The 26,942-nt window shown below is 36.2% G+C and overlaps 1 protein-coding gene across 11 annotated transcripts in view; it reads left to right on the plus strand.

The window, feature by feature from the left end:
• Window positions 1-26,942, plus strand: part of GPHN (gephyrin) — a 633,555-nt gene that overhangs the window by 521,530 nt on the left and 85,083 nt on the right. For all 11 annotated transcript variants that reach the window (XM_073895379.1, XM_073895381.1, XM_025869865.2 and 8 more), the window contains one exon: window positions 17,571-17,663. In XM_073895379.1, coding sequence (XP_073751480.1) covers window positions 17,571-17,663 — 93 coding nt within the window. The remainder of the gene's footprint in view (window positions 1-17,570; window positions 17,664-26,942) is intronic.

Genomic DNA, 26,942 nt, shown 5'->3' on the forward strand with positions numbered 1-26,942 from the left:
AAAGCATATTATAAATATATCTCACTTTAAGCAATTTTGATAGAAAATAACTCATATTTATTTTTTTTAAAGATTTTATTTATTTATTTGAGAGAGAGAGAGTGAGACAGATGACAGAGGGAGAGGGAGAAGCAGACTTGCTGCTGAGCAGAGAGCCTGATGCAGGGCTTGATCCCAAGACCCTGGGATCATGACCTGAGCCGAAGGCAGACACTCAACCAACTAGGCCACCCAGGCACCCAGAAAATAACTCATATTTAATCAAAAAACCTTAGAAGGAATTTTAATATGATTTTTAAAATTAATTTACACAGCTTTTATTGAATATATCTGAGGCTAAAACAAGATTCAGTATTTAAATAAGATTAATTCTTAGTTTTCCGTTCTTTTTAGATACCTCATTATCTTTTCACATTTTAAATATACATGCTTTATTTGCATAATTTATTTAGCAATTTTTTTTCAGTATCTATTTTGAAGTGCCATAGTCTATATTAATACCATCAAGTTAGGATTCAGAATATAGGTAATGGAAAAATGTTTTAGTTAAGATGGAACAAAACCAGAAAATTTTTAAGAAGAAAGCATCAAAATATTTGATTCCTACAGTGATCAAAATCTGAAAGAAAGCTCTTGGGTTTTTAGAAGTGATAACTCATTTCTGTCTATTCTTAATTAATGTTATATTAGTAGAATTATGAAAATTCATGTAAATATACGAGATTTTCCAAACTATGGGGAAGAAAATTAGTACAAATGAAAAGAGACAAAACTCAAGTAGCAGGAAAAGATTTGCCATTACCAGCCAGAGAATTGTCAGGAATAAAAACTTGACAATAGCTTTTTTTTTTTAAGTTTGAATTTATTAATTTCTGCATGAGAGCATCCAGTGTGTAGAAGTTACCTTTTTTTTTATTTTTTTATTAACATATAATGTATTATTTGTTTCAGGGGTACAGGTCTGTGATTCATCAGTCTTACACAATTCACAGCACTCACCGTAGTACATACCCTCCCTAATATCCATCACCCAGCCACCCCATCCCTCCCACCCCCCTACCACTCCAGCAACCTTCAGTTTGTTTCCTGAGATTAAGAGTCTCTTATGATTTGTCTCCCCCTCTGGTTTCATCTTGTTTCATTTTTTCCTCCCTTCCCCTATGATCCTCTGTCTTGTTTGTCAAATTTCTCATATCAGTGAGATCATATGATATTCGTCTTTCTCTGATTGACTTATTTCACTTAGCATAATACATTCTAGTTCCATCCACATCATTGCAAATGGCAAGATTTTTTTTTAACATATAATGTATTATTTGTTTCAGAGGTACAGATCTGTGATTCAACAGTCTTACACAATTCACAGCGCTCACCATAGCACATACCCTCCCCAACGTCTATCACCCAGCCGACGCATCCCTCCCACCCCCCATCACTCCAACAACCCTCAGTTTGTTTCCTGAGATTAAGAATTCCTCATATCAGGGTGCCTGGGTGGCTCAGTTGGTTAAGCGACTGCCTTCAGCTCAGGTCATGATCCTGGAGTCCCGGGATTGAGTCCCGCATCGGGCTCCCTGCTCAACAGGGAGTCTGCTTCTCCCTCTGACCCTCTTCCCTCTTGTGCTCTCTATCTCTCATTCTCTCTCTTTCAAATAAATAAATAAAAAGCTTTTAAAAAAAAAAAAAAGAATTCCTCATATCAGTGAGGTCATATGATACATGTCTTTCTCTGATTGACTTATTTTGCTCAGCATAACACTCTCCAGTTCTATCCACATTGTTGAAAATGGGAAGATTTCATTCCTTTTGATAGCCGCATAATATTCCATTGTGTGTGTGTGTGTGTGTGTGTGTGTGTGTGTGTGTGTGTGTGTGTATACCACATCTTCTTTATCCATCTGTTGATGGACATCTTGACTCTTTCCACAGTTTGGCTATTGTGGACATTGCTGCTACAAACATCGGAGTGCACGTACCCCTTCGGATCCCTACATTTGTATCTTTGGGGTAAATACCCAATAGTGCAATTGCTGGATTGTATGGTAGCTCTATTTTCAACTTTTTGAAGAACCTCCATGCTGTTTTCCAGAGTGGCTGCACCAGCTTGCATTCCCACCAACAGTGGAGGAGGGTTCCCCACAAATGGCAAGATTTTGTTGTGTTTTTTTGATAGCTACATAATAATCCATTTGTGTGTGTGTGTGTGTGTGTGTGTGTATACATATACATATACCACATCGTGTTCCATTCATCTGTTGATGGACATCTAGGTTCTTTCCTTAGTTTGGCTATTGTGGACATTGCTGCTATAAACATTGGGGTACATGTGCCCCTTTGGATCACTACCTTTGTATCTTCAGGGTAAATACCCAGTAGTGCAATTACTGGAACCTCCATACTGTTTTCCAGAGTGGCTGCACCAGCTTGCATTCCCACCAACAGTGTAGGAAGGTTCCCCTTTCTCTGCATCCTCACCAACATCTGTCGTTTCCTGACTTATTAATTTTAGCCATTCTGACTGGTGTGAGGTGGTAGCTCATTGAGGTTTTGATTTGGAGTTCCCTGATGCCGAGCAATGTTGAGCACTTTTTCATGTGTCTGTTGGCCATTTGGATGTCTTCTTTGGAAAAATGTCTCTTCATGTCTTCTGCCCATTTCTTGATTGGATTATTTGTTCTTTGGGTGTTGAGTTTGATAAGTTCTTTATGGATTTTGGATATATATATATATAGAAGATATTTGCAAATGTCTTCTCCCATTCTGTCGGTTGTTTTTTGGTTTTGTTGACTGTTTCCTTTGCTGTGCAAAAGCTTTTTATCTTGATGAAGTCCCAGTAATTCATTTTTCCCCTTGCTTCCTTTGCCTTTGGCAATGTTTCTGGGAAGAAGTTGCTGCGGCTGAGGTCGAAGAGGTTGCTTCCTGTGTTCTCCTCAAGGATTTTGTTGGACTCCTGTCTCACATTTAGGTCTTTCATCCATTTTGAGTTTATTTTTGTGTGTGGTGTAAGGAAATGGTCCAGTTTCATTCTTCTGCATGTGGCTGTCCAATTTTCCCAACACCATTTGTTGAAGAGACTGTCTTTTTGCCATTGGACATTCTTTCCTGCTTTGTTGAAGATGAGTTGACCATAGAGTTGAGGGTCCATTTCTCGACTCTCTATTCTGTTCCATTGATCTATGTGTCTATTTTTGTGCCAGTACCATACTGTCTTGATGATGACAGCTTTGTAATAGATCTTGAAGTCAGGAATTGTGATGCCACCAGCTTTGGTTTTCTTTTTCAATATTCCTCTAGCTATTCGGGGTCTTTTCTGGTTCCATACAAATTTTAGGATTATTTGTTCCATTTCTTTGAAAAAAGTGGGTGGTATTTTGATAGGGATTGCATTAAACGTATAGATTGCTATAGGTAGCATAAACATTTTCACAATATTTGTCTTCCAATCCATGAGCATGGAACATTTTTCCATTTCTTTGTGTCTTCCTCAATTTTTTTCATGAGTATCCTATAGTTTTCTGAGTACAGATTCTTTGCCTCTTTGGTTAGATTTATTCCTAGGTATCTTACGATTTGGGGTGCAATTGTAAATGGGATCGACTCCTTAATTTCTCTTTCTTCTGTCTTGTTGTTGGTGTATAGAAATGCAATTGATTTCTGTGCATGATTTTATATCCTGCCACTTTACTGAATTCCTGTATGAGTTCTAGCAGTTTTGGGGTGGAGTCTTTTGGGTTTTCCACATAAAGTATCATATCATCTGCAAAAAGTGAGAGTTTTACCTCTTTGCTGATTCGGATGCCTTTTATTTCTTTTTGTTGTCTGATTGCTTAGACTAGGAATTATAGTACTGTGTTGAACAGCAGTGGTGATAGTGGACATCCCTGCCGTGTTCCTGACCTTAGGGAAAAAACTCTCAGTTTTTCCCCATTGAGTATGATATTCGCTGTGGGATTTTCATAGATGGCTTTTATGATATTGAGGTATGTACCTTCTATCCCTACACTGTGAAGTTTTAATCATGAAAGGATGCTGTACTTTATCAAATGCTTTTTCTGCATCTGTTGAGAGGATCATATGATTCTTGTTCTTTCTTTTATTAATGTATTGTATCACATTGATTGATTGTGGATGTTAAAGCAACCTTACAGACCAGGAATAAATCCCACTTGGTTGTGGGGAATAATCCTCTTAATATACTGTTGGATCCTATTGGCTAGTATTTTGGTGAGAATTTTTGTATCCATGTTCATTAGGGATATTGGTCTGTAGTTCTCCTTTTTGATGGGGTCTTTGTCTGGTTTTGGGATCAAAGTAATGCTGGCCTCATAAAATGAGTTTGGAAGTTTTCCTTCCATTTCTATTCTTTGAAACAGCTTCAGAAGAATAGGTATTAATTCTTCTTTAAATGTTTGGTAGAATTCCCCTGGGAAGCCATCTGGCCCTGGGCTCTTGTTTGTGGGAATATTTTTGATGACTGCTTCAATTTCCTTAGTGGTTATGGGTCTGTTCAGGTTTTCTATTTCTTCCTGGTTCAGTTTTGGTAGTTGATACATCTCTAGGAATGCATCCATTTCTTCCAGATTATCTAATTTGCTGGCATACAGTTGCTCATAATATGTTCTTATAATTGTTTGTCTCTTTTTGTTGGTTGTGATCTCTCCTCTTTCATTCATGATTTTATTTATTTGGGTCCTTTCTCTTTCCTTTTTGATAAGTCTGGCCAGAGGTTTATCAAGAACCAGCTCCTAGTTTCGTTGATCTGTCAGCTATTGTTCTTTTGGTTTCTATTTCATTGATTTCTGCTCTGACCTCTATTATTTCTCTTTTCCTACTGGGTTTAGGTTTTATTTGCTGTTCTCTCTCCAGCTCCTTTAGGTGCAGGGTTAGGTTGTGTATTTGAGACCTTTCTTGTTTCTTGAGAAAGGCTTGTATTGCTATATACTTTCCCCTTAGGACCACCTTTGCTGCATTCCCAAAGATTTTGAACAGTTACGTTTTTATTTTCATTTGTTTCCGTGATTTTTTTTAATTATTCTTTAATTTCCTGGTTGACCGATTCATTCTTTAATAGGATGCTCTTTAGCCTCCATGTGTTTGAGTTCTTTCCGACTTTCCTCTTGTGATTGAGTTCTAGTTTTTGTGGTCTGAAAATATGCAGGGAATGATCCCAGTCTTTTGGTATCAGTTGAGAACCGATTTGTGACCCAGGATGGGATCTATTCTGGAGAACATTCCATGGGCACTAGAGAAGAATGTGTATTCTCTTGCTTTGAGATGGAATGCTCTGAATATATCTGTGAAGTCCATCTGGTCCAGTGTTTCATTTAAAGCCTTTATTTCCTTGTTGATCTTTTGCTTAGATGATCTGTCCATTTCAGTGAGGGGGATGTTAAAGTCTCCTACTATTATTGTATTATTGTCAGTGTGTTTCTTTTATTTTTTTATTAATTGGCTTATATAATTTGCTGCTCCCATGTTAAGGGCATAAATATTTAAAATTGTTAGTACTTGTTGGGTAGACCCTTGAAGTATGATGTAGTGTCCTTCCTCATCTCTTATTATAGTCTTTGGTTTAAAATCTAATGTGTCTGATATAAGGTTTGCCAGCCCAGCTTTCTTTTGATGTCCATTAGCATGGTAAATGGTTTTCTACCCCCTCACTCTAAATCTGGAGGTGTCTTTGGGTCTAAAATGAATCTCTTGCAGACAGCATATCGATGGGTCTTTTTTTTTTATCCAATCTGATACCCTATGTCTTTTGATTGGGGCATTTAGCCCATTTACATTCAGAATAACTAGTGAAAGATATGAATTTAGTGCCATTGTATTGCTTGTAAGGTGACTGTTACAGCATATTGTCTCTGTTCCTTTCTAGTCTATTACTTTTAGGCTCTATCTTTGCTTAGAGGACCCCTTTCAATATTTCTTATAGGGCTGGTTTCGTGTTCACAAATTCTTTTAGATTTTTTTTGTCCTGGAAGCTTTTTATCTCTCCTATTTTCAGTGACAGCCTAGCTGGATATAGTATTCTTGGCTGCATATTTTTCTCATTTAGTGCTCTGAATATATCATGCCAGTCCTTTCTGGCCTGCCACGTCTCTGTGGATAGGTTGCTACCAATCTAATGTTTCTACCATTATAGGTTACTGACCTCTTGTCCTGAGCTGCTTTCAGGATTTTCTCTTTGTCTCTGAGACTCGTAAGTTTTACTATTAGATGTCAAGGTGTTGACCTGTTTTTATTGATTTTGGGGAGAGTTCTCAGTGCCTTCTGGATTTTGATGCCTGTTTCCTTCCCCAAATTAGGGAAGTTCTCTTCTATAATTTGCTCCAATATACCTTCTGCCCCACTCTCTCTTTCTTCTTCTTCTGGGATCCCAATTATTCTAATATTGTTTCGCTTTATGGTATCGCTTATGTCTTGAATTCTCCCCTCCTCATCCAGTAGTTGTTTCTCTCTCTCTCTCTCTCTCTCTCTCTCTCTCTCTCTCTCTCAGCTTCTATATTCTCCATCATTTGGTGTTCTATATCACTAATTCTCTCTTCTGCCTCATTTATCCTAGCAGTTAGAGCCTCCATTTTTTATTACACCTCATTAATAGCCTTTTTGATTTCGACTTGGTTAGATTTTAGTTCTTTTATTTCTCCAGAAAAGGATTCTCTAGTCTCTTCTATACTTTTTCAAGCCCAGCTACTATCTTTATAATTGTCATTCTGAACTCTAGTTCTGACATCTTACTAATGTTTGTATTGATTAAGTTCCTGGCAGGTGGTACTGCCTCTTGTCCTTTTTTTTTTTGAGGTGAGTTTTTCTGTCTTGCATTTTATCCAGAGGGGAATAGATGAATGAAAGAACAAAATGCTAAAAAAAATGCTAAAAGGGTAACAGTGACTCCAGAAAAACATACACTAAACAAATCAGAAGAGACCCGAAACCAGGGGGAAAAGAAAGGGGAAAAAATATATATATATGATCAGGCTGGTGAATATAACAGAGCCACACACTAGATTTTGGGTGTATTTTGGTCTATTAGAAGAAATTGCTCCCAAATTTTTTAAAGAAAGAAAAACTTTATATATATATACAAAAATAAGGGTAAATACGATGAAGGGATGGAATATGATTGTAAAGATGAAAATTAAAAAAAGATTTTAAAAAAGGAATTGATAAGAAGTTGGTTGAAAAAAGAATGAAAAAAATTTAAAAAAAAAAGAGAGAGAATGTGATCAGGCAGGAGACGAGGACATCATACAGTAGATTTAGGGTGTATTTTGGTCTGTTAGAAGAAACTGTATCCCAAAATTTTAAAGAAAGAAAAACTTACATATATACAAAAAATAAGGTTAAATACAATTAAGAGATAGACTATGACTTTAAAAATGAAAAATTAAAAAAAGATTTTAAAAAAGGAATTGATAAGTTATTGGTTGGGAAAGGAAAGAAGAAAAATTCAACTAAAAAAATAGAAAAAGAAAAAATAAAGAAAATTTTAAAAATTAACTTTGAAAGACTAAAGCATCATGGGAAAAAAAGCCATGAATTCTATGTGCTTCATTCCCCTGGCGCTGGGGTTTTGCTGTTCTCATTGTTCCAAAAACTTGGTCTTCGCTGGATGTTCTTGCTGATCTTCTGGGGGAGGGGCCCGTTGCAGTGATTTTCAAATGTCTTTGCCCCAGGCGGAATTGCACTGCCCTTGCCAGGGGCCAGGCTAAGGAATCTGCTTGGGTTTGCTCAGTAGCTTTTGTTCCCTGAAAGCTTTCCGTACAGCTTTAGAGGACAAGAATGAAAATGGTAGCCTCCCAATCTCTGGCCCTGGAGGAGCCGAGAGCTGGGGCGCCACTCGTCAGTGTGCCCTTGAAGAAAAGCAGTCAGTCACTCCTGTCTCTCTGGTCTCCAGCTGCACTCTGAGCTCACCCAGGCCTGTGACTGAGCATTTCTATCTCTGGCACATGACCCCATTTGGAGTCTCCAAACCCAGCAGATTGCTGCAGTGCACTCCCGCAGTGAGGAGTCGCCCCAGATCTGCCACATGTTGGGTCCCTGCTGGAAGAGCAGTGGCCCAACTATGCCGCAGATCACAGTTTATGGCAACCCCGAGCTGAGAGCCCACTCCTTGGCTCCGTCTTTGCAGCCGGCTTCCCCACTCTGATACCTGGGAGCTCTGCCACACTCAGTCACCCCCATCTTTCTGTGACCCCGAGGGTCCTGAGACCACACTGTCCCAGCAAGGGTTACACACACACACACACACACACACACACACACACACACACACACAAACACAGCCACTGGAGCTATGTCCCTCAGCAGAGCAGACTTCTTAAAGTTCCGATTTTGTGCTCTGCTGCTCTATCACTTGCCGGTAGCCAGCTAACGGAGGCTCTCTCCCCGCCGCGGTCTATCTTCCCAAATATCACCTCAGATTCACTTCTCCTCACATCCTACCTTCTAGAAAGTTGTCACTTTTCTGTTCATAGAATTGCTGCTATTCTTTTCTTCAATATCCTGTTGAGTTTGTATGCGTTCTGAATGATTTGATAACTATCTAGCTGAATTCCTGGGACCAGCAAAACTTAAGTCTCCTACTCCTCTGCCATCTTGCTCCTTCCACCAGAAGTTACCTTTTTGACTGTTTTGTCAAGTAAAGACTTTTCTCCTGGCAGGCTGTTAGCTTACCCCAAGCAGCATGGGCTATACGCCAGGGAAAACCAAATAGTCTCATTTAATTGTGAGACAAAAGCATAGGAAGAGTGTCAGCAACACAAGGATTCTCTTGTAATCAACAATGCTTTTTGTAATGTATCTGAATGTATGTAAGAAAGAAATAGAGTTGCAATTTTAAAACTTTAATTCAGTTTTTCTGAAAACATAATTTATTTAAATGGTTAAAAATCTTGTATTTCTGTGTCTAGAAACTCCTTTCCTACAGAATCCTGATATTCTTGGTTAACTTGCCAGAAGAAAAAAAGTCATCTGTTAACATTTTGTTTATCATTTGGAAACAACATTGAGTGATTAATTCGGTGATACTATTGCATCCTTGAAACTATAATGCCTTACTAATTTCCTTACTTTGATTTTAGCCATATGGAAATAAACCACCAGTAATTTTTCGAGTCAGTATCACAGTTGACACTTTTGTTACTTATTCTTGCATTACATGTAGGAGCTTGATTTTATTTTTATTTTTTTTGTTAAGTTCAATTAGCCAACATATAGTACATCATTAGTTTTTGAGGTAGTGTTCAATGATTCATTAATTGTATATAACAAATTGAGGGTTGCAGAAGGCAGGGCGGTGGGGGATGGGGTAACTGGGTGATGGGCATTAAGGAGGAGCTTGATTTTAACATGTATTTTTTTCTTTTTATAAAATACTTCTTGCATATTACCTCTTCCCTTTTAATAACCATTGTAATATACTAATATAAAACCAATGTTGAAAAAGTTAATTATTTTTAGGATACTAGGATATGTAGTTCAAAATTATGGAAATTAGATTAAAAAAACTTTTTTTTCCTGTGGAGCTTTTGACATTTTATAGGATAGTGATTAAGAAATTACCAATAAAGAAAAGTTTAAATTGTTCAAACAATAGAAAGAACATTTTGTTTATTTGTACCAAATCCTGACCCCTTGGACTTAAATGTTACCCACTTGTCAGTGACACCCTATTTATTTGACCTGGGTGTGGCAAAGTGTCCATCATTAAGTACTAAAAGAAGTGAGCACTTAATCTCAATTGAAATATTTTCTATGACCTCAGGAACATTTTAGATATTTTTTAAAAATACTTCCCCTAAAAAATTTTTCATTTTAGTCAAGTTAAATATTTTCTAGAGTGACACTGTTATTATTTTTAAAGCTTAATATATTATATATAGAAATGAATATATGTAACACAGATGCAGGTTATGGTAATCAATAATAAAATAGACATCATGAAACCACAACACAACTTAAGAATTAGTTTATTACCAATTGCATTGCATATTTTTATATTGCTAAATCATGACAGTAATTTCTGGTAATCATAACACATCCATTTATTCCAAATTCTGTAACTTTGCACAAAGCTTATTTTTATTTTATGACATAAGAACCATAATGTAATGCTTGCCCTTACTCATCACACTTTCAGATAATGAGCATCCCTAGATGGAAAAATACAAATACACAACATAATGCCACTTTGAACAAGCTATCTATTTTAAAAGCATAGGGATTTTTATTGTACTATTCCATAACCATGATTTATGGAGTAACTAGAGAGTAATTAATATACCTGTTTTCATCAAAGGGATATTCACCTCTCAATCATTCACTCTTTTTCAGTTTATACATCTGAAACTTTCATATAAACGAAGACTGTAATGCATAAATGAGAACTATAATGTTGTCTAAGATGTGGAGAATAAATTGTATTAGGATAGGCTTGAGGGCATCCACCATGTTAAATATTTAGTGTCTGTTAAATAATCATGAAGTTTTCTTTAAATATGCTGTGCTTCATTTTAAGGGGTTTTTTGTTTTAATGCAGTAACAATCCAAATCTGCCTGTTTCATTCATCTTTCCTCTTAATCCCTGGCCCTAGCTAGTATTGTTCCTACCAATAGTTATTTGGCCTGAGTAAGTATATGTATCAAGCCTGCCTTCTCAACTGTTTTGGTGAATACAATGGATAGCTGTTAAGTCAAAAGTAGTCTTCAGTAGCCTCTCACATATATTGGAAGGGATGATAGTTTTTAAATGTACAGTATCAATGCTGTCACAATGAACTTAAGTAAACTTTTGAGGAATTTATAATCAACAGCAAACTAATATCCATGTTTTCTATGAGGAAGCCTTAGATAGTATCTTTTCTTTTCAGCCTTCTGCTATCTACCACATTATTCCTACACTCCTGATTCATAAAACTGATAATATCTTGGTTACCCAAAGTGAGGACGAGGAATCAATTTCTTGGATCACTCAGAATTCAGAGTTTCCCCTTGACTTCTTCCAAAGCCTTCTTAGAGCTAACAACACAGGGATCTTTACAAATGTGAAATCATTTTGATAAGTGACTTTTCCCTCTTATATCTAAAAGCCACTTGGGTATCCTAACATCCGACTTTAGACACAAGAAAAAAGTAACATCTGTCCCAGAATAAATGCCCAACCAAACAAATTAAATATTTTACTTTTACCATTTAGAAACTACATTTGGATTCAGTGCTTACAAATTGTACTCAACTTAATAAATAGCTCTCTATTTTGATTTCCTTCTATATATGTCCATTGTCAACCATTTGAATCTATAAAGACTCTTTCTGAAGATATTTTTTAGGCCAGTCATCCCAGTATAAAAAAGCTAGCACTCCAAAGAGTAGAGAATTTAATAACTATCATGTGGGAATCTGACTTGTATATGAATATCTTGCTGACAACATAAAAAGTCTATCACCTTTTAATGAAGCATTCTGCCACTGTCTTCTTGCAGCCTAAGTGAGCATACTACACAAAACAGTGTAAATCATCAACCAGTCTTTTCCATTCCTTTCTTCTTATCAACCTCTTGAGATTACTTAATTGTATATATGGACAAGGGTCCCCAGTGATACACAGCCCTACGTTTAAGATTTTTGATCCCCACAGAATCTAGAAATATGCATTTATTGTTATCATCTTCATCAAATTTAATACATCCTTTATTATACAGAACTTAGAGAATACTGTGTATGGGATAGGATAGAACAGAATAGACATGACCTCCTCAGATTCTGAAAGCAGGACCATAGCTTCTTGGTATACCGCCTAACTTTCTACAACTGAAATATGCTCACTGGAGACTGTGAAGAGCTATAAACTCCCACCACCAAATGTTCCTAGAAAGCATATTAACTATATATTGGGGAAACTGTCTTTTGCTTATTATAAATGGGGCTCTCACTGGATTAGAAAGACTGGGAAAAGGGAATTTTGCTCATGTTTCCCTGAAATTGTATCTTTTAGTAAGATCTTTAGCTCCCACAGCTTCAGCTTTCTCTACCAAATTATAAACTTAAAACAGTTATTATATCTAGTTGAGAAGTTACTGCTGCCTGGTTCCATTCAAGTTGAATGCTGAGCCTCTCTTTCTAAAAATCTCATGCCCAAAGTTTATTCAACACCAATACTTGGGCTCCACCTATGGGCAAAGAGAAGGGATGGTTTAACATGTAGGTACGTGTATGCAAGAATGTCCCATGTGATTTGCACCACTACTATGTACTCTTTAAGTTACAAAATAGGTCATCTGGGCAGACATCGAATCAAGGCTAATATGAACTGCTTGAAAGAGCTATCCATTGACTGTTTAGTCCTGAACCCTACTGAGAGATATGGATATAGTTGCTTGTGTAGCTGAGAGGTATATCTGACATATATTCCTTCTGTTCTCTAATATCTTCTGCCAACTGGTAGCCCGGACCATTTTTCAATCAATTGCATATTTTTCTCCCAATCCTTTCCCTTGCCCTAGGCTTTTAGACCAAAACTTGAGGTAATGATTGTTTTTTTCTTTGAAGAAACTTAATCTCTGCTGCTAACATGATACCACATCCAAAATCAGAACTAATCCAGTAGGGAACAAATTTACCTTAAAGATAGCAACCCCTGTATTTAGCATGAGTCCAAAATAAAAAACTGGCTAATTATATGTATTATTAAATTTATATTAATAACTTTAGTTAAATGTGAAGCAATTCTTTCTTTCCAGGTGAAATGTTTTATTTTTCTTTCCATGATATTTGAAGGTCTATAAAGACCAGATGGTATATGTGTGCTACAAATAATGACTGTTCTTGGTTCTTCTAAATATAGTATATGTTGAAATGAGATAAATATTCTTATTTTTTAATCTATTATCTTTGCCCTTTATTGAGATATAACTCATATGCTATATAATTCACCCACTTAAAGTATATAGTTCAAGTGTTTTTAGTAAATTCACAGATAGGTACAACCATCACCACAGTCAATTTTAGAACGTTTTCATCACCTCAAAAGAAACCCCATCCTCACTAGATGTCATCCTCTCCTATCCTCATCAGTCACCCCCATCTAGCCCTAAGTAACTACCAATGTACATTCTACTATAGGTTTACCTACTCTGAACATTTCATATAATGGGATCATATATGTGGTCTTTTGTGACTGGGTTCTTTACTTAGCATAATATTTTCAAGATCCATCCATGTTATAGCATGTATCAATACCTCATTCCTTTTTTTATTGCAGTAAAAACCACATTAACAAAATTTACCATCTTAACCATTATTAATTGTTTAATTCAATGGCATTAAGTACATTCACACTGCTGTGAAATGTATCTCCATAACTTTTTCATACTAGATACGTGAAACTCTACACCCGTTAAACAACTCCCCTCTTCCCCCTCATCCCAGCCCCTAGTAACCACCATTCTACCTTCTGTTGCTAAGAATTTGACTACTTTAGATACATCATGTAAGTGGAATTATGCAGTATTTGTCTTTTTGTGTCTGGTTTATTTTACTTAGCATAATGTCTTCAAGGTCCATCCATGTTGTATCATGTGACAGTATATAAATATATACACCACATTTTGTTTATCCATTCATCCGTTGATGAACATTTGGGCTGCTTCCACCACTTGACTATTATGAATAGTGCTACAGTGAACATGGGTGTGAAAATATCTCTTTGAGATGCTGCTTTCAATTCTTTTGGATACAAACCCAGAAGTAGAATTGATGGACCATATGGTATTTCTATTTTTAATTTTTTGAGGAAACTTCTTATGATTTTCCGTGGTGGTTGCACTATTTTACAATCCTACCAAGAGTGTACAAGGGCTCCAATTTCCCCATATTCTCCTCAACACTTGTTATTTTCTGTTTTTTTTTTATAATTGCCATCCTAATGGGTATGAGGTGATATCTCATTCTGGTTTTGATTTGCACTTCTCTAATGATTAATGATGTTGATTCTCATATGTTGTTGACTATTTGTATATCATTTTTGGAGAAACATCTGTTCAAATTTTTTGCCCATTTTTAATTGAGTCATTTGATCTTTTTGTTATTGAGTTATAAGAGTTCTTTATATGTTCAGGACATTAACTGTTTATCAGATAGATGATTTGCAACTATATTCTCCCATTCCATAGATTGCCTTTTTACTCTGTTGATTTTGTCCCTAATGCACAGAAGTTTTTTCCCTATATAATCTTTTTTTTAGATTTTTTATTTAATTCCAGTATAATTAACATATAGTGTTGTATTAGTTTCAAGTGTACAACATAGTGATTCACTCAATGCTCATCATGATAAGTGTACTCTTTAATCCCCCATCACTTTTTCACCCATCCCTCCACCCACCTTCCCTCTGGTAACCTGCAGTTTGTTCTCTGTAGTTAAGAGTCTGTTTCTTGGTATGTGTGTCTCTCTTTGTTTGTTTTGTTCCTTAAATTCCACATATGAGTGAAATCATATGGTATTTGTCTTTTTCTGACTTATTTCACTTTGCCATTATGCTCTCTAGCTCCATCCATATTGTTGAAAATGGCAAGATTTCATTCTTTTTATGGCTGAATGATATTCCATTGTGTATATACACACCACATCTTCTTTATCCATTCATCTGTCAGTAGACACAGAATGCTTGCATAATTTGGCTATTTAAATAATGCTGCAATAAACATAGGGGTGCATGTATCCCTTTGAATTAGTGTTTTTATATTTTGGGGGTAAATACCCAGTAGTGATACACAAAAGTTTTTAAGTTTGATGTAGCCCCATTTGTCTATGTTTGCTTTAGTTGCCTGTGCCTTCGGTGTCATACTCAAGAAATCATTACCCAAACTGAGAAACAGACTCTTAACTACAGAGAACAAACTAGATGGCTACCAGAAGGGAGGTGGGTAGGGGGATGGGTTAAATAGGTGAAGGGGTTTAAGAAGTGCACTTGTTGCGATGAGCGTTGGTGATGTATGGAAGTACTGAATCACTATATTGTACACCTGAAACTAATATTACCCTGTATGTTAACTAACTGGAATTGAAATAAAAACTTTTAAAAAACTGAGGCCCACTTACATTGTTGGGAGAAATGTTTCATTATAAAATCAGAAAAAATAAAGAAAACATTTTATCTATTCATCACCATTATAAAAAAAATCATTACCAAATCCAACGTCATAAAGTTTTCCTGTATCTTTTCTTCTAAGAATGTTATAGTTTTAGGTTTTATATTTAGTTCTTTAATCCATTTTGAGTTAATTTTTATATATGGTGTAAAGTAAGGATCCAACTTCATTCTTTTGCATGTGGATATCCAGTTTTCCCAACACCAACACCATTTGTGAAAAGACTGTCCTTTCCCCATTGAAGGTCATTTGACTGTATACACAAAAGTTTATTTCTGAACTTTCTATTCTGTTCCATTTGTATTAGTTAAGGTTCTCCAAAGAAACAGAACCAATAGGAATATATATATATGATTATATATACCTGATGAGATTTATTGTGAGGAATTGGCTCCCATGATTATGGATACTGTTCAGTCTCATGGTATGCCATCTGTAAGCTGAAGACCCAGGCAAACCAGTTATTTTGTACCTGGAAGTTTATACTTCCTAATATCCTTGTGCTATCTTTTATTATTAACTGTTACTATTAATGAGCTATTCAAAATCCTAGCAAAGTCATTCTCTTAGGATCTAAGCTAGGGTAGAGTTTACATTTTCATGAACCACCCCAGGCCAGATTAGTTCCAGGCAAGGAGCCACCCCAGGAGGTTTATTGTGATCCTGGGCAAATACCATCAGGAACTATCTTATAGCTTCATTTGGCAGTTAATTTTGTATAAGTATATCCAAACTAGATTCTGGTTTCACCACTTCCCTGGTCTTACTAAATAGGGGTCCATAGCTCCAGGATAGCTCCAGAATAGCTACAACCGTCTAGGAATATCTGAAGCTAGAATCTGCTAAGAAGTTCTCCCTTCCAATTCAGCTGTCACCTCCCTAAAAGGAGAGTATCACTGTCACTGTGGATCAGAGTACAAAATTAAAAATCTCTCGGTACTTACTTCTAGGTCCTGGGATCTGGAAAACAGAGGCTTTGGGTGGCAAGAAGGACAAAGCCAAAAACAAACAAAAAAAAAACAGACAGACAAAAAGACTCCTATCTAGCTCTGGAAACAATTATATGAACATCTCATGTAAATCAAGCCCTGTATTACTTATAGTCTTTGGAGACAAGCTTGATTTTTTTTCCTTCCCCTCTTCTTCCTTCTCCACCTCCTATTTGTTATTATTTTGCCTCTTTGAAATAATAATAATAAAGACAGATTCTAACAAGAAGATTTAAGGAATTGGTCTTGACTCTTGTATTCTTTTCGGCACTAGTTCGAATTCCTAAGCTCTAGCTGAAAATGATTTTTATCCAGAGTAGTTTGAATAGTCATTTCACAAGACAGGTTACTGGCCCTCAGCTAACTTGTAATCACTAATTTTTTTAGGTTAATAAAGCCAAAATCAAAGGCTAAAATTCCTTTACTTTTCTTAAGAAAAAAAAAAACTTTCTTCTTATAAAAATGACATTTGATCATTATAAAAAACTTGAGGGGCGCCTGGGTGGCTCAGTCGGTTAAGCGGCTGCCTTCAGCTCCAGTCATGATCCCAGGGTTCTGGGATTGAGCCCCGCATCGGGCTCCCTGCTCAGCGGGGAGCCTGTTTCTCCCTCCCTCTGCCTGCTGCTCTGCCTACTTGTGCTCTCTCTCTGTGTCAAATAAATAAATAAAATGTTAAAAAAAAAAACTTGGAAATTTTCAGAAAAATATAGCAAAGGGAAATCATACATAATTCTAATATACTAAAATAACAAATGCTTTATATTTTCATGTATGCCCTTCTCATCTTTTTCTGTTGACATGTACACATCTATCTTATTATAGTAAAGATTATACACTACATGTGCAATTCTGTATGTTTTTTAAATATGTGTCATAAGAATTTTCCTGGTCAATGAATATTCTTCATAAATATTACTTTAACCTGCATAATATTTTATCATAAGGATAGATCTTTGTCTACTTAAATTTCTATATTATTGATTTTTATTTCTTTACTTCTCTCACTAATGTAAACAACTAAACATGTGCATAAAGATTTACCTATTTTCTTAGGATAGATTTCTAGAAGTGAAATTACCAGATCAACAAATATGAAAATGTTCAAGAATTGGCTTTTTAAAGAAAGTCTTCTTTGGGTTGTTAAAGGATTAATGACACAACAAATTGAACACATCTTTGATGACTGTGTAGTTCCTCATATTCAGATAATCTCTGCAAGCATAACTATTAATTGACTGAATCTAATCTTTCATTTCAGACACAAGGATACATCTCTTCCTTCTGTCTTCAACTCCTTGGGATAGAAATCAGGAGGTCTGACTGAGCCCATGTATAAGCTTTGTCAGACAGGCACTTATCCATCTTGTTTATGACTGCCTGTTTAACCCATTGCTCTCAAAATCGATATTTTTCTTATTTTCTCTTTTTTCAGATGGAATGGGGAGAGTCCTTGCTCAAGATGTATATGCAAAAGACAACCTTCCCCCCTTTCCAGCATCAGTAAAAGATGGCTATGCTGTCCGAGGTAAATATTTTGGGACTTTGAGTATCATCATACTCACACTGTATTTATTTTTCTTCAGATATTTTGCTCAGCCTAGGCATCCAATGAGTTTTACACTTTTTTCCTACCTGGTTACCAAAATAATTTTATTCACAGATAACAATCTGGATTAAAACTTTTCAGTGAAAGTACTGTCATTACTTGAAAATGTTTGTTGACAAATAAATATGTAGAAATTGATAGAAACACTGTACCATAATTTATTCTTTTGACCTCTACACATACCAGGTAGCAGACAGTCTTGGTCTGGAAGTTTTCCACATTTTCTAGTTGAAAATATTTATGTGGTCCAAAAAAGAAGAGCAGATTCCCAACACAGGAATCATGTAGGGTGGGCTTTTCTTCTGTTTTAAACTCAAACATCAATAAGGGCTTCATAAAAAGCAAGTACAGGGGAATCCTCTAATTCCCTGGAAGAGCTGTATTTCAAAGCTCTGAAACCTCCGATGGTACCAGCAGCTCATACCTTTGGAGTTCCCTGAGATTGCATAAAGGTTAAAAGCAAATACTAAATAACAATTGCCGGCTTAAAGTCTAATCTAAGAACCCAAAATGAAAATGCAATGGAATTACTTAGAAACTATTATTGGTTATTAACTCAAGGCTGATATCATTGAAGAAATGTCTAAAGACATTTCCCGGCTTATCAGAGCTGTTAAGAAGGCCAGTTCCTTTTTAATGGTTCTTTAGGGAGTCTCTAACTTGTTTGTTGCTGTTTTTACTCTGTCTAGCCATTAAAATAATTTCATTTTTATAATTAAATATATTCATTCATCTCCTCCAAGTCCCATTACGATTTCTTAGCAATATCTTTTTGTGTTGGAGGCACTATAGCAAATGGTTATGGTTATGGGCTTTGAAAAGCAAAGTAAGGGCGATCTGGGTCCCAGTACTAGTTCCATCTTTATAACTTTGAGCAAATTACTTAAACTTTTTGAGCTTCAGTTGTCTCATCTGTAAAATGATGATAATTATAACAATACTTACCCCAACAAGTTGTGAGGATCTAATGAGACCCTAGAAAGCCTTAGTAAATTATCTGGTACCAAAAACAAGCACTCAATAGTTGTTTTATAAAATGTTTGATAATGGTAACTATTATTATCACTATCATTATTATAAACACATTTCCTTAGACCATTTCTGAAAAAAAAAGGTTAACATTTATTTGAATTGTTACTCTCCTATTCTATGTAAACAAAGTGGTAGAAAGATTAATTTCTACTAGTGTATTCTTTCTTGGGGATACTATCTTGGATGCATCTCATTCAGCTTGATCTCACTAAATTAGAGTATTTCTGAAAACATGAATAACAAATCCCCAGTGGCTCTTATGATTTTTTTTCTTCCAAATTTATTCCTTCTACAGTGCTTATTATAATGAATATTGTCCAGAAAGAAAATTATTTCAATCTTCTGATAGTCTCATTGGCTCTTCTTGTTTCTTGTTCTCCAAGTAAAATTTCAGTTCTGGGGGCGCCTGGGTGGCTCAGTCGTTAAGCGTCTGCCTTCGGCTCAGGTCATGATCCCAGGGTCCTGGGATGGAGCCCCACATCAGGCTCCCTGCTCAGCGGGAAGCCTGCTTCTCCCTCTCCCACGCCCCCTGCTTGTGTTCCCTCTCCCACTTTGTCTCTCTCTATCAAATAAATAAATAAAATCTTTAAAAGTAAATAAATTAACTAATTAAAAAAAATTTCAGTTGTTTTGAATTTATAATTGGTAGCCATATAGGATTACTATAAAATGAAGAAGAAGTCTTACTTCCAGAGTAGAACAGACAACTTTAGCAAATGAAATACCAAAGGGATAAGAAAGTCTATTTTTTACATTCTTGGTAATATAAAGAAGGAGAAAGTGAGAAAATAAATTATTTGAGATAGAATTATTCTCAAATAGAATGGTGTTCTTATATCTTCAAAAATCATGCGTGATTTTTGCATGAAATAGCAGCAGCTCAATAAAAAGAAACTATTGCTCTTAGCTTTTCTAGTTGCCAAAAAGAGTGATTAGCCTACATGAGCCTTAGAAGAGCCTTTCTGCTACCATAGAATCTGCCAAAGAAATTTTATATAAAATTACCATCTGGTATCTTATTTATTCTTTTGTTTTGAAATGGTGGTGTTTTTAGCTATTTCACACACACACACACACACACACACAAATAAAAAACATCTAACATCTCACAATATAAAACGTTCAACAGACTATTATGCAGCTTGTTCACATTATTTCTTTCCTGTGAAGTGTTGCTATCTCCAAGATAGAGAATATATAACAGACATAATACATAACAGATAACCATTATGGATATGGTTAAATCTCAAAAGTGGGAACGTGTGCTGTGTCTGTGTATATATACCAACATCATAATGAAGTCAGCAGAAGCCATCGGTGAACAAAGATGCATGGTCCCAGTCTTTTCTGTGTTAGAACACCGCCCACAGGCAGTGTTTGGTAAAGAATATCCTTGAAGCTGTGTGGCTCTCTACTTCGTGTACCTTCTCTCCACCCCTGTCTTCCTTTACTCCCATTCCTTTCTCCCCATTCCCTTTATTTTCCCTTTTTTTCTTCTCCTCTGCCTTTGCCGTAGGCCTTCCAGTAATAACCAGTGGCACCTGTGAGCATTGCTAACCCTGTAGGTGTAATGAGGTTGCTAACTTGCTCTGAATCACTAAGCATTAGCCAGTATCCTTCAGAAACATGTGGCATAAAACTCCAAACCAGTTGGAGGATCACTTGCTTTAAGGTATGTGGGTTGAAAAATCAAGACAGTAAAAAATGAGCAAATAAGAAATAAGAACGGCTTTAAAAAAAGAAAGAAAGAAAAAATAGAGTTTAAAGAGTTTAAAGAAGGCAGGAATCAAGTAATCATGATATAATAGGAAGACCTGTAACCTAATAAACCTAAAACTGCATTCAAGATGGAGTGATTTTTTTTTTTTTTTTTGGTAAAAGAGAAAGGGAAAGATTTATTTTGGGTGCTGACAGCTGGGGAAGGGGACAGGCTCAAGTCTTAACAATTGACCTCTCCCAAGGATGGAATGAATTTGAAAGATAAAAGAAAATAAAGTAGCAAGTTACCACTTAATTAAGATCAATACAATACTTTTATTAATATTTTTGAAGTTATTTCTCCCTTCACACTGATTAAGCTCATCATCTCGATGTATTTCCTCCTTCCCCTAGAGATATGGATGCCTATTATCTCACAGTTTTTTTGTAGATGTTAATAAAGGCAAAAGTACCTTACATCCCAAATTCAGCTTTCTTAAAACTTTTCGATTCGAAAGGCATAGTATCCCTTCAGAACTTGTTTTACAGAGATGATTTAGAAAGAGGGAAAAGTCTGAACAAGCCACTAATTATTTTAAGAACCATGTGTAACAAACAATTCTGTAAGGATATAAGACAAATCTTTGCCATTGGGGTAAAGTAAATTTTAAATTTTTCTTTTTTACATTCTGGATAAAATACATACTTATGAAAAATACAGAAAATTAAAAAGAACATTTTAAAATTACCCATTATCTCACTGCTTAGCCACTATTTACATTTTGTTGTACTTCCTTCCAGTGGGTTAAAGTGCATACTACAATTCAGTATCACCTCTTTGATTTAGAGCTTTTGTTCTTTCACAAAAGCCATGTTCTAGGGTTTCTATTTCTTCCACCTAAATCCCTGGCCACAGCTGGTTTCCCATTTGATAACCTGTTGCCTTCCACTATAAGTCACTCTGGATAAAGAAGAGGGCCTTATGATGTGGGAATATTACTCAAGTGAACAGAGAGATATTTGAATTAATTCATTTTGGTCAATTCCAAAAAACTTAAAATACTGTATTTAAGGAAATAGTATCTCTTTTCCCCATACTAACAATAAATGGGCATTTTTTTTCCTGGAAGATGATGATAAAGAATTCAAAATGCTTGCTCACTCACCTGTCCTACTCTTAACTTCCTGCCTTCCATAAGAAAAAGCCACAGATTTAAAATTCGAAACAACTCACCTGATTTAATTCCTTAGTATAATTGCAGCAAGTATTAATCTTGCTGTGCTAGTCTTATCACCTTCCCTTGCCCCACCCAACACTTTCTATAATCTTAATTTCAGTATATACATAAATACTATTACCCTGTTGCCTATTATCAAGTCTTAGTTTGGTTCCATAATCAATTCTTAATCCCTCTGATTATTCTGTCAAAGATATTTCCTAGGACCTCTGAAAGTTATGCCATCTCTATAGTCTCAGTTTATTCAGTCCTACCATGGAACTGTCAAAACTCTTTATCATTGAAAATACATATAGCTATAAAGTGTCTCAAGAGGCATAAAAGGAGTTCCCGTATGGCTGGAAAATGAAAATGATAGTGCTATGGCAAAGGGATCAGGGAAGATCATTGCCACAATAGTTATCTAATGGTATTCATTTAAAAATGATCCAATCTTTAAATAAACAGGTGAAGAAGACTAAAGTGTTTTCTGGACATTAAAAAAAGAAGGTAGAAGTGGGAGCAACTTCAGGGTCTAGCATTAAGCATTATGAATCAGTTATATAATGCATTTGCTGTATTATATAATTTGGTTTATATTGGTTTTTATCACTTCCTTCAAATTAAATTCTACAGTTACAAAAAAGAAAAGAAAACTCATTAAGAGAACTTTCTAAATGTGGGGGGAGGGGGTTATAAGCCTCTACAGTAATCCTTGGAATCCATCCGTCTTTTCTAATTGCATGCTGTGGCTTACTTAGTTTATTTCTTTCCAAGCTTTAGATTCATTGCCAACATACCTCCACTTCTGCTCCTTCCCACCCAAGCTTGTAGAATTCATCTTGAAAATGGCAACTTTTCTTTTACCTGTCTCTTTAATAGATATTTTAAAATAAATATCAGCAAGTTAGATAGATCATTATTTTTCTGTCTTTTTAAGAAATAGTGAGCCTTGTGATAATGTAAAATCAGGATTTTTGTTGTTCACTAATTTTTTACTCCTTATAAGTTTTCTTTAAGTCTGAATTTGTCTATATTCAATTCACTCTTAGAGTGCTCTGCTCCTCAAAAAGGGTAGTCATTAACCAGCACCATCAGCATCAACTTGTTGGAAATGTAGAACCTCAAACCCTATCCCGACCTAGTGGATCAGAATCTGTATTTTAAGAAGAACTCCAGGGGATTTGTATGCACATTGAGGGTTGAGAAGTACTGTTATAAAGGAAATAATAAAAACAACTTCTCTCTTGCTACCAAGAGCCTTCTATAATGTGGTTTGACTGAGCCTTCTTTAGCTAGCGATATAGAGACATGTTTCCCAGATAGAAATTCTCAGGGCAAGGTGAAGAACATAGTGTAAGTGAGCACATATTCTGTCTCCAGTCAGTGCACCTTTCCTCCTTAGATTCATTTAAGGACTCTTCCAGATGTTGGCCTTCTTGACACTCTATAGCAGGCTTGCCCCAGATGATCTCCAGCCACTCATTATTCAGTGACATTTATTTGGAGCATTTGTGCACAATATTGATATAAGGCATTTTGAGTGTAGGTGTATTTGCATGTGTCGGGAACAGGAGACAGGAAGAAGGTTGAAGAGCAGAGGGTTTCAAAAAAGAAATAAATGGGGCACCTGGGTGGCTCAGTTGGTTAAGTGTCTGCCTTCGGCTCAGGTCGTGATCCCGGGGTCCTGGGATTGAGTCCTGTATCAGGCTCCCTTCCCCTCGGGGAGCCTGTATCTCCCTCTGCCTCTTTCTCTCTCTCTCTCTCTCTCCCCCCATCTCTCATGAATAAATAAATAAAATCTTTGAAAAAAATAAAGGAAGTGATCCCTATATCTAAGGAGCTCATAATCTAGCTGAAGAAATAAAGCATACACATTTTTGAAATTATTCAAGAAAATTTAGAAAACACAATACTAATATGTACAAATCAGTTTACAAACTCCCCACCTAAGTATTATGGAAATGCCAAATTCATTTCTTTATTCTTTTAACAAATATTTATTGAAAATCAATGATGAGCTAGGCACTACTCTATATCCAAATTATTATATAAAATTAACCAGAGCAGTCTTTCTAAACATTCTAAAAATGGTCAATGTTGACTCACATTTGAAAACTATATACATAGACCAGCAGGAAATGGAAGGCATTCAAAATATAGCATTTTGTGTTGAGAAATATGATTTATTTGTTCATGTATGCATGCATCCTTCTAAATAGATTCTTAGAAGCCATACTCATTCATTTGTTGAACATTTTTAATACTTCACATATTGAAATTTTATTGAATACCTACTATGCAGCAAGTGCTATGGATTCCCCTGAGACAAATAAGCAAATAATTGCAAATAATTAAAAAGCCATAATTAGGGTTATTTAGGGAATACACTGGGGAAACAAAAGAAAGTAGCTGACTCTTGAGGGAAGAGGAGTCAGGTATGACTTCATAGAAAAGGTGACACTTGAGCTGAGTCTTAAAAGCTAAGAAGTCTTTAATCAGAAGTCACAGATTAAAAAAAAGGACACTCCAAGCAATGGAAGTAACATATATTATGAAGCTGAAATATGAGTCATCTTGGTATTCTCAGGGAGCTACAGTTCTAGAAATTGAGAGTGGCTAGGGCATAAGGTATAAGGAGGATATAAACCAGAGGCCTTTGCACATAGATGAAGATCTTTAGATGGAGCATTTCCACTTCATATTTCTCCTTCTCCCTCCCTCCTTCCTTCCTTCCCTCCCTCTCTTCTTTTCTCTCTCTCTCTCACACACTTACATACCCCTTCTGCCTACTTACCTTTTATTCATCCTTCATATTCAAACCAGAGATCCTTTTATCAAGGTGGCTTTCCCTGACCCTCCAGTATACTTCAGGCACTTTCATTGTATGATCTCATAAAACTATGTTCCTTTCCTTTAGAATGGTTTTCATAATTTGCAGTTATATATTCATTAGTGTGATTATTTGATTAATATCCATCTCCTCCACTACATCAATGGCTTTAACCCCACCCATAAGAAGACACATATTAAATATATTATACACACACATATAACATATATAACATGGGGTGCCTGGGTAACTCAGCTGTTAGGCGTCTGCCTTTGGCTCAGGTCATGATCCCAGGGTTCTGGGATCGAGCCCCACATCGGGCTCCCTGCTCTGCAGGAAGCCTGCTTCTCTCTCTCCCACTCCCCCTGCTTGTGTTCCCTGTCTCGCTGTGTCTCTCTCTGTCAAATAAATAAAATCTTAAAATATATATGTATAACATATACAATATATAAATGTACATATGCACACATATAAACAAAAATAAGTTTCATGAAACAATATTCATCCTTACCATGTGTGATGAAATATATTTCTATTCATTCTCATTTTAAAAATTGTTTACAAGTTTACTTTACAGTCCTCCTCCATATTTGGTCCAGATTTTGAAAAACATCGCAGCTGCATTAGAATAGAAACCATGTCTGCTGGTTTTACTCCATTCTGTCCCAGCATCTGATATGACACTTAGGACATAGAACACTATATAGAAATTTAGTGAATGAATGAAAGAATTAAAAAGCTTTAAAAGATATTATTTTTAAAGTATTATCCCAGTTTTTATCAACAAGAAAACTGAAGTTTAGAGAAAGGCTTAATAATTTGCTGAGGCAAATGGCTAAAATTAACAAGTCAGGGAACGACAGATGTTGGAAGGGATGTGAAGAAAGGGGAACCCTCCTACACTATTGGTGGGAATGCAAGCTGGTGCAACCACTCTGGAAAACAGTATGGAGGTTCCTCAAACAGTTGAAATTAGAGCTACCATTCGATCCAGCAATTGCACTACTGGGCATTTACCCCAAAGATACAAATGTAGGGACCCGAAGGGGTACGTGCACCCCAATGTTTATAGCAGCAATGTCCACAATAGCCAAACTGTGGAAAGAGCCAAGATGTCCATCGACAGATGAATGGATAAAGAAGATGTGGTATATATACACAATGGAATATTATGCAGCCATCAAAAGGAATGAGATCTTGCCATTTGCAACGACGTGGATGGAACTGGAGGGTGTTATGCTGAGTGAAATAAGTCAATCAGAGAAAGACATGTATCATATGACCTCACTGATATGAGGAATTCTTAATCTCAGGAACAACTGAGTGTTACTGGAGTGGTTGGGGGTGGGAGGGATGGGGTGGCTGGGTGATAGACATTGGGGAGGGTATGTGCTACGGTGAGCGCTGTGAATTGTGCAAGACTGTTGAATCACAGATCTGTACTTCTGAAACAAATAACGCAACATATTTTAAGAAAAAAGAAAAAGAAGAAGATAGCAGGAGAGGAAGAATGAAGGGGAGTAAGTCAGAGGGGGAGACGAACCATGAGAGACGATGGACTCTGAAAAACAAACTGAGGTTTCTAGAGGGGAGGAGGGTGGGGGGATGGGTTAGCCTGGTGATGGGTATTAAAGAGGGCACATTCTGCATGGAGCACTGGGTGTTATGAACAAACAATGAATCATGGAACACTACCTCAAAAACAAATGATATAATATATGGTGATTAACATAACAATAAAAAAATAAAAAAAATAATTTGCTGAGGCAAGGGAAACATAAGCAAAAATGAACTATTGGGACTTCATCAGGATTAAAAGCTTTTGCACAGCAAAGGAAACAGTCGACAAAACTAAAAGGCAACCTACAGAATGGGAGAAGATATTTGCAAATGACTTATCAAATAAAGGGCTAGTATCCAAGATCTATAAAGAACTTATCAAACTCAACACCCAAAAAACAAAAAAAAAATCCAGTCAAGAAATGGGCAGAAAACATGAACAGACATTTCTCCAAAGAAGACGTACAAATGGCCAACAGACACATGAAAAAATGCTCAACATCACTCAGCATCAGGGAAATCCAAATCAAAACCACAATGAGATACCACCTCACACCAGTCAGGAAACAAAAGATGTTGATGAGGATGTGGAGAAAGGGGAACCCTCTTACACTATTGGTGGGAATGCAAACTGGTATAGCCACTCAGGTGGTTCCTGAAACAGTAAAAAATAGAGCTACCCTATGACCCAGCAATTGCACTACTAGGTATTTACCCCAAAGATATAAATGTAGTGATCCGAAGGGGCACCTGTGCCTCAGTGCTTATAGCAGCAATGTCCACAATAGCCAAACTGTGGAAAGAGCTGAGATGCCCATCGACAGATGAATGGATAAAGAAAATGTGTGTGTGTGTATA

The sequence above is a fragment of the Callorhinus ursinus genome, unplaced genomic scaffold, assembly GCF_003265705.2.
Source record: "Callorhinus ursinus isolate GAN/ISIS: 27379988/994484 unplaced genomic scaffold, GSC_fseal_2.0 scaffold8, whole genome shotgun sequence".
Taxonomy (NCBI): domain Eukaryota; kingdom Metazoa; phylum Chordata; class Mammalia; order Carnivora; family Otariidae; genus Callorhinus; species Callorhinus ursinus.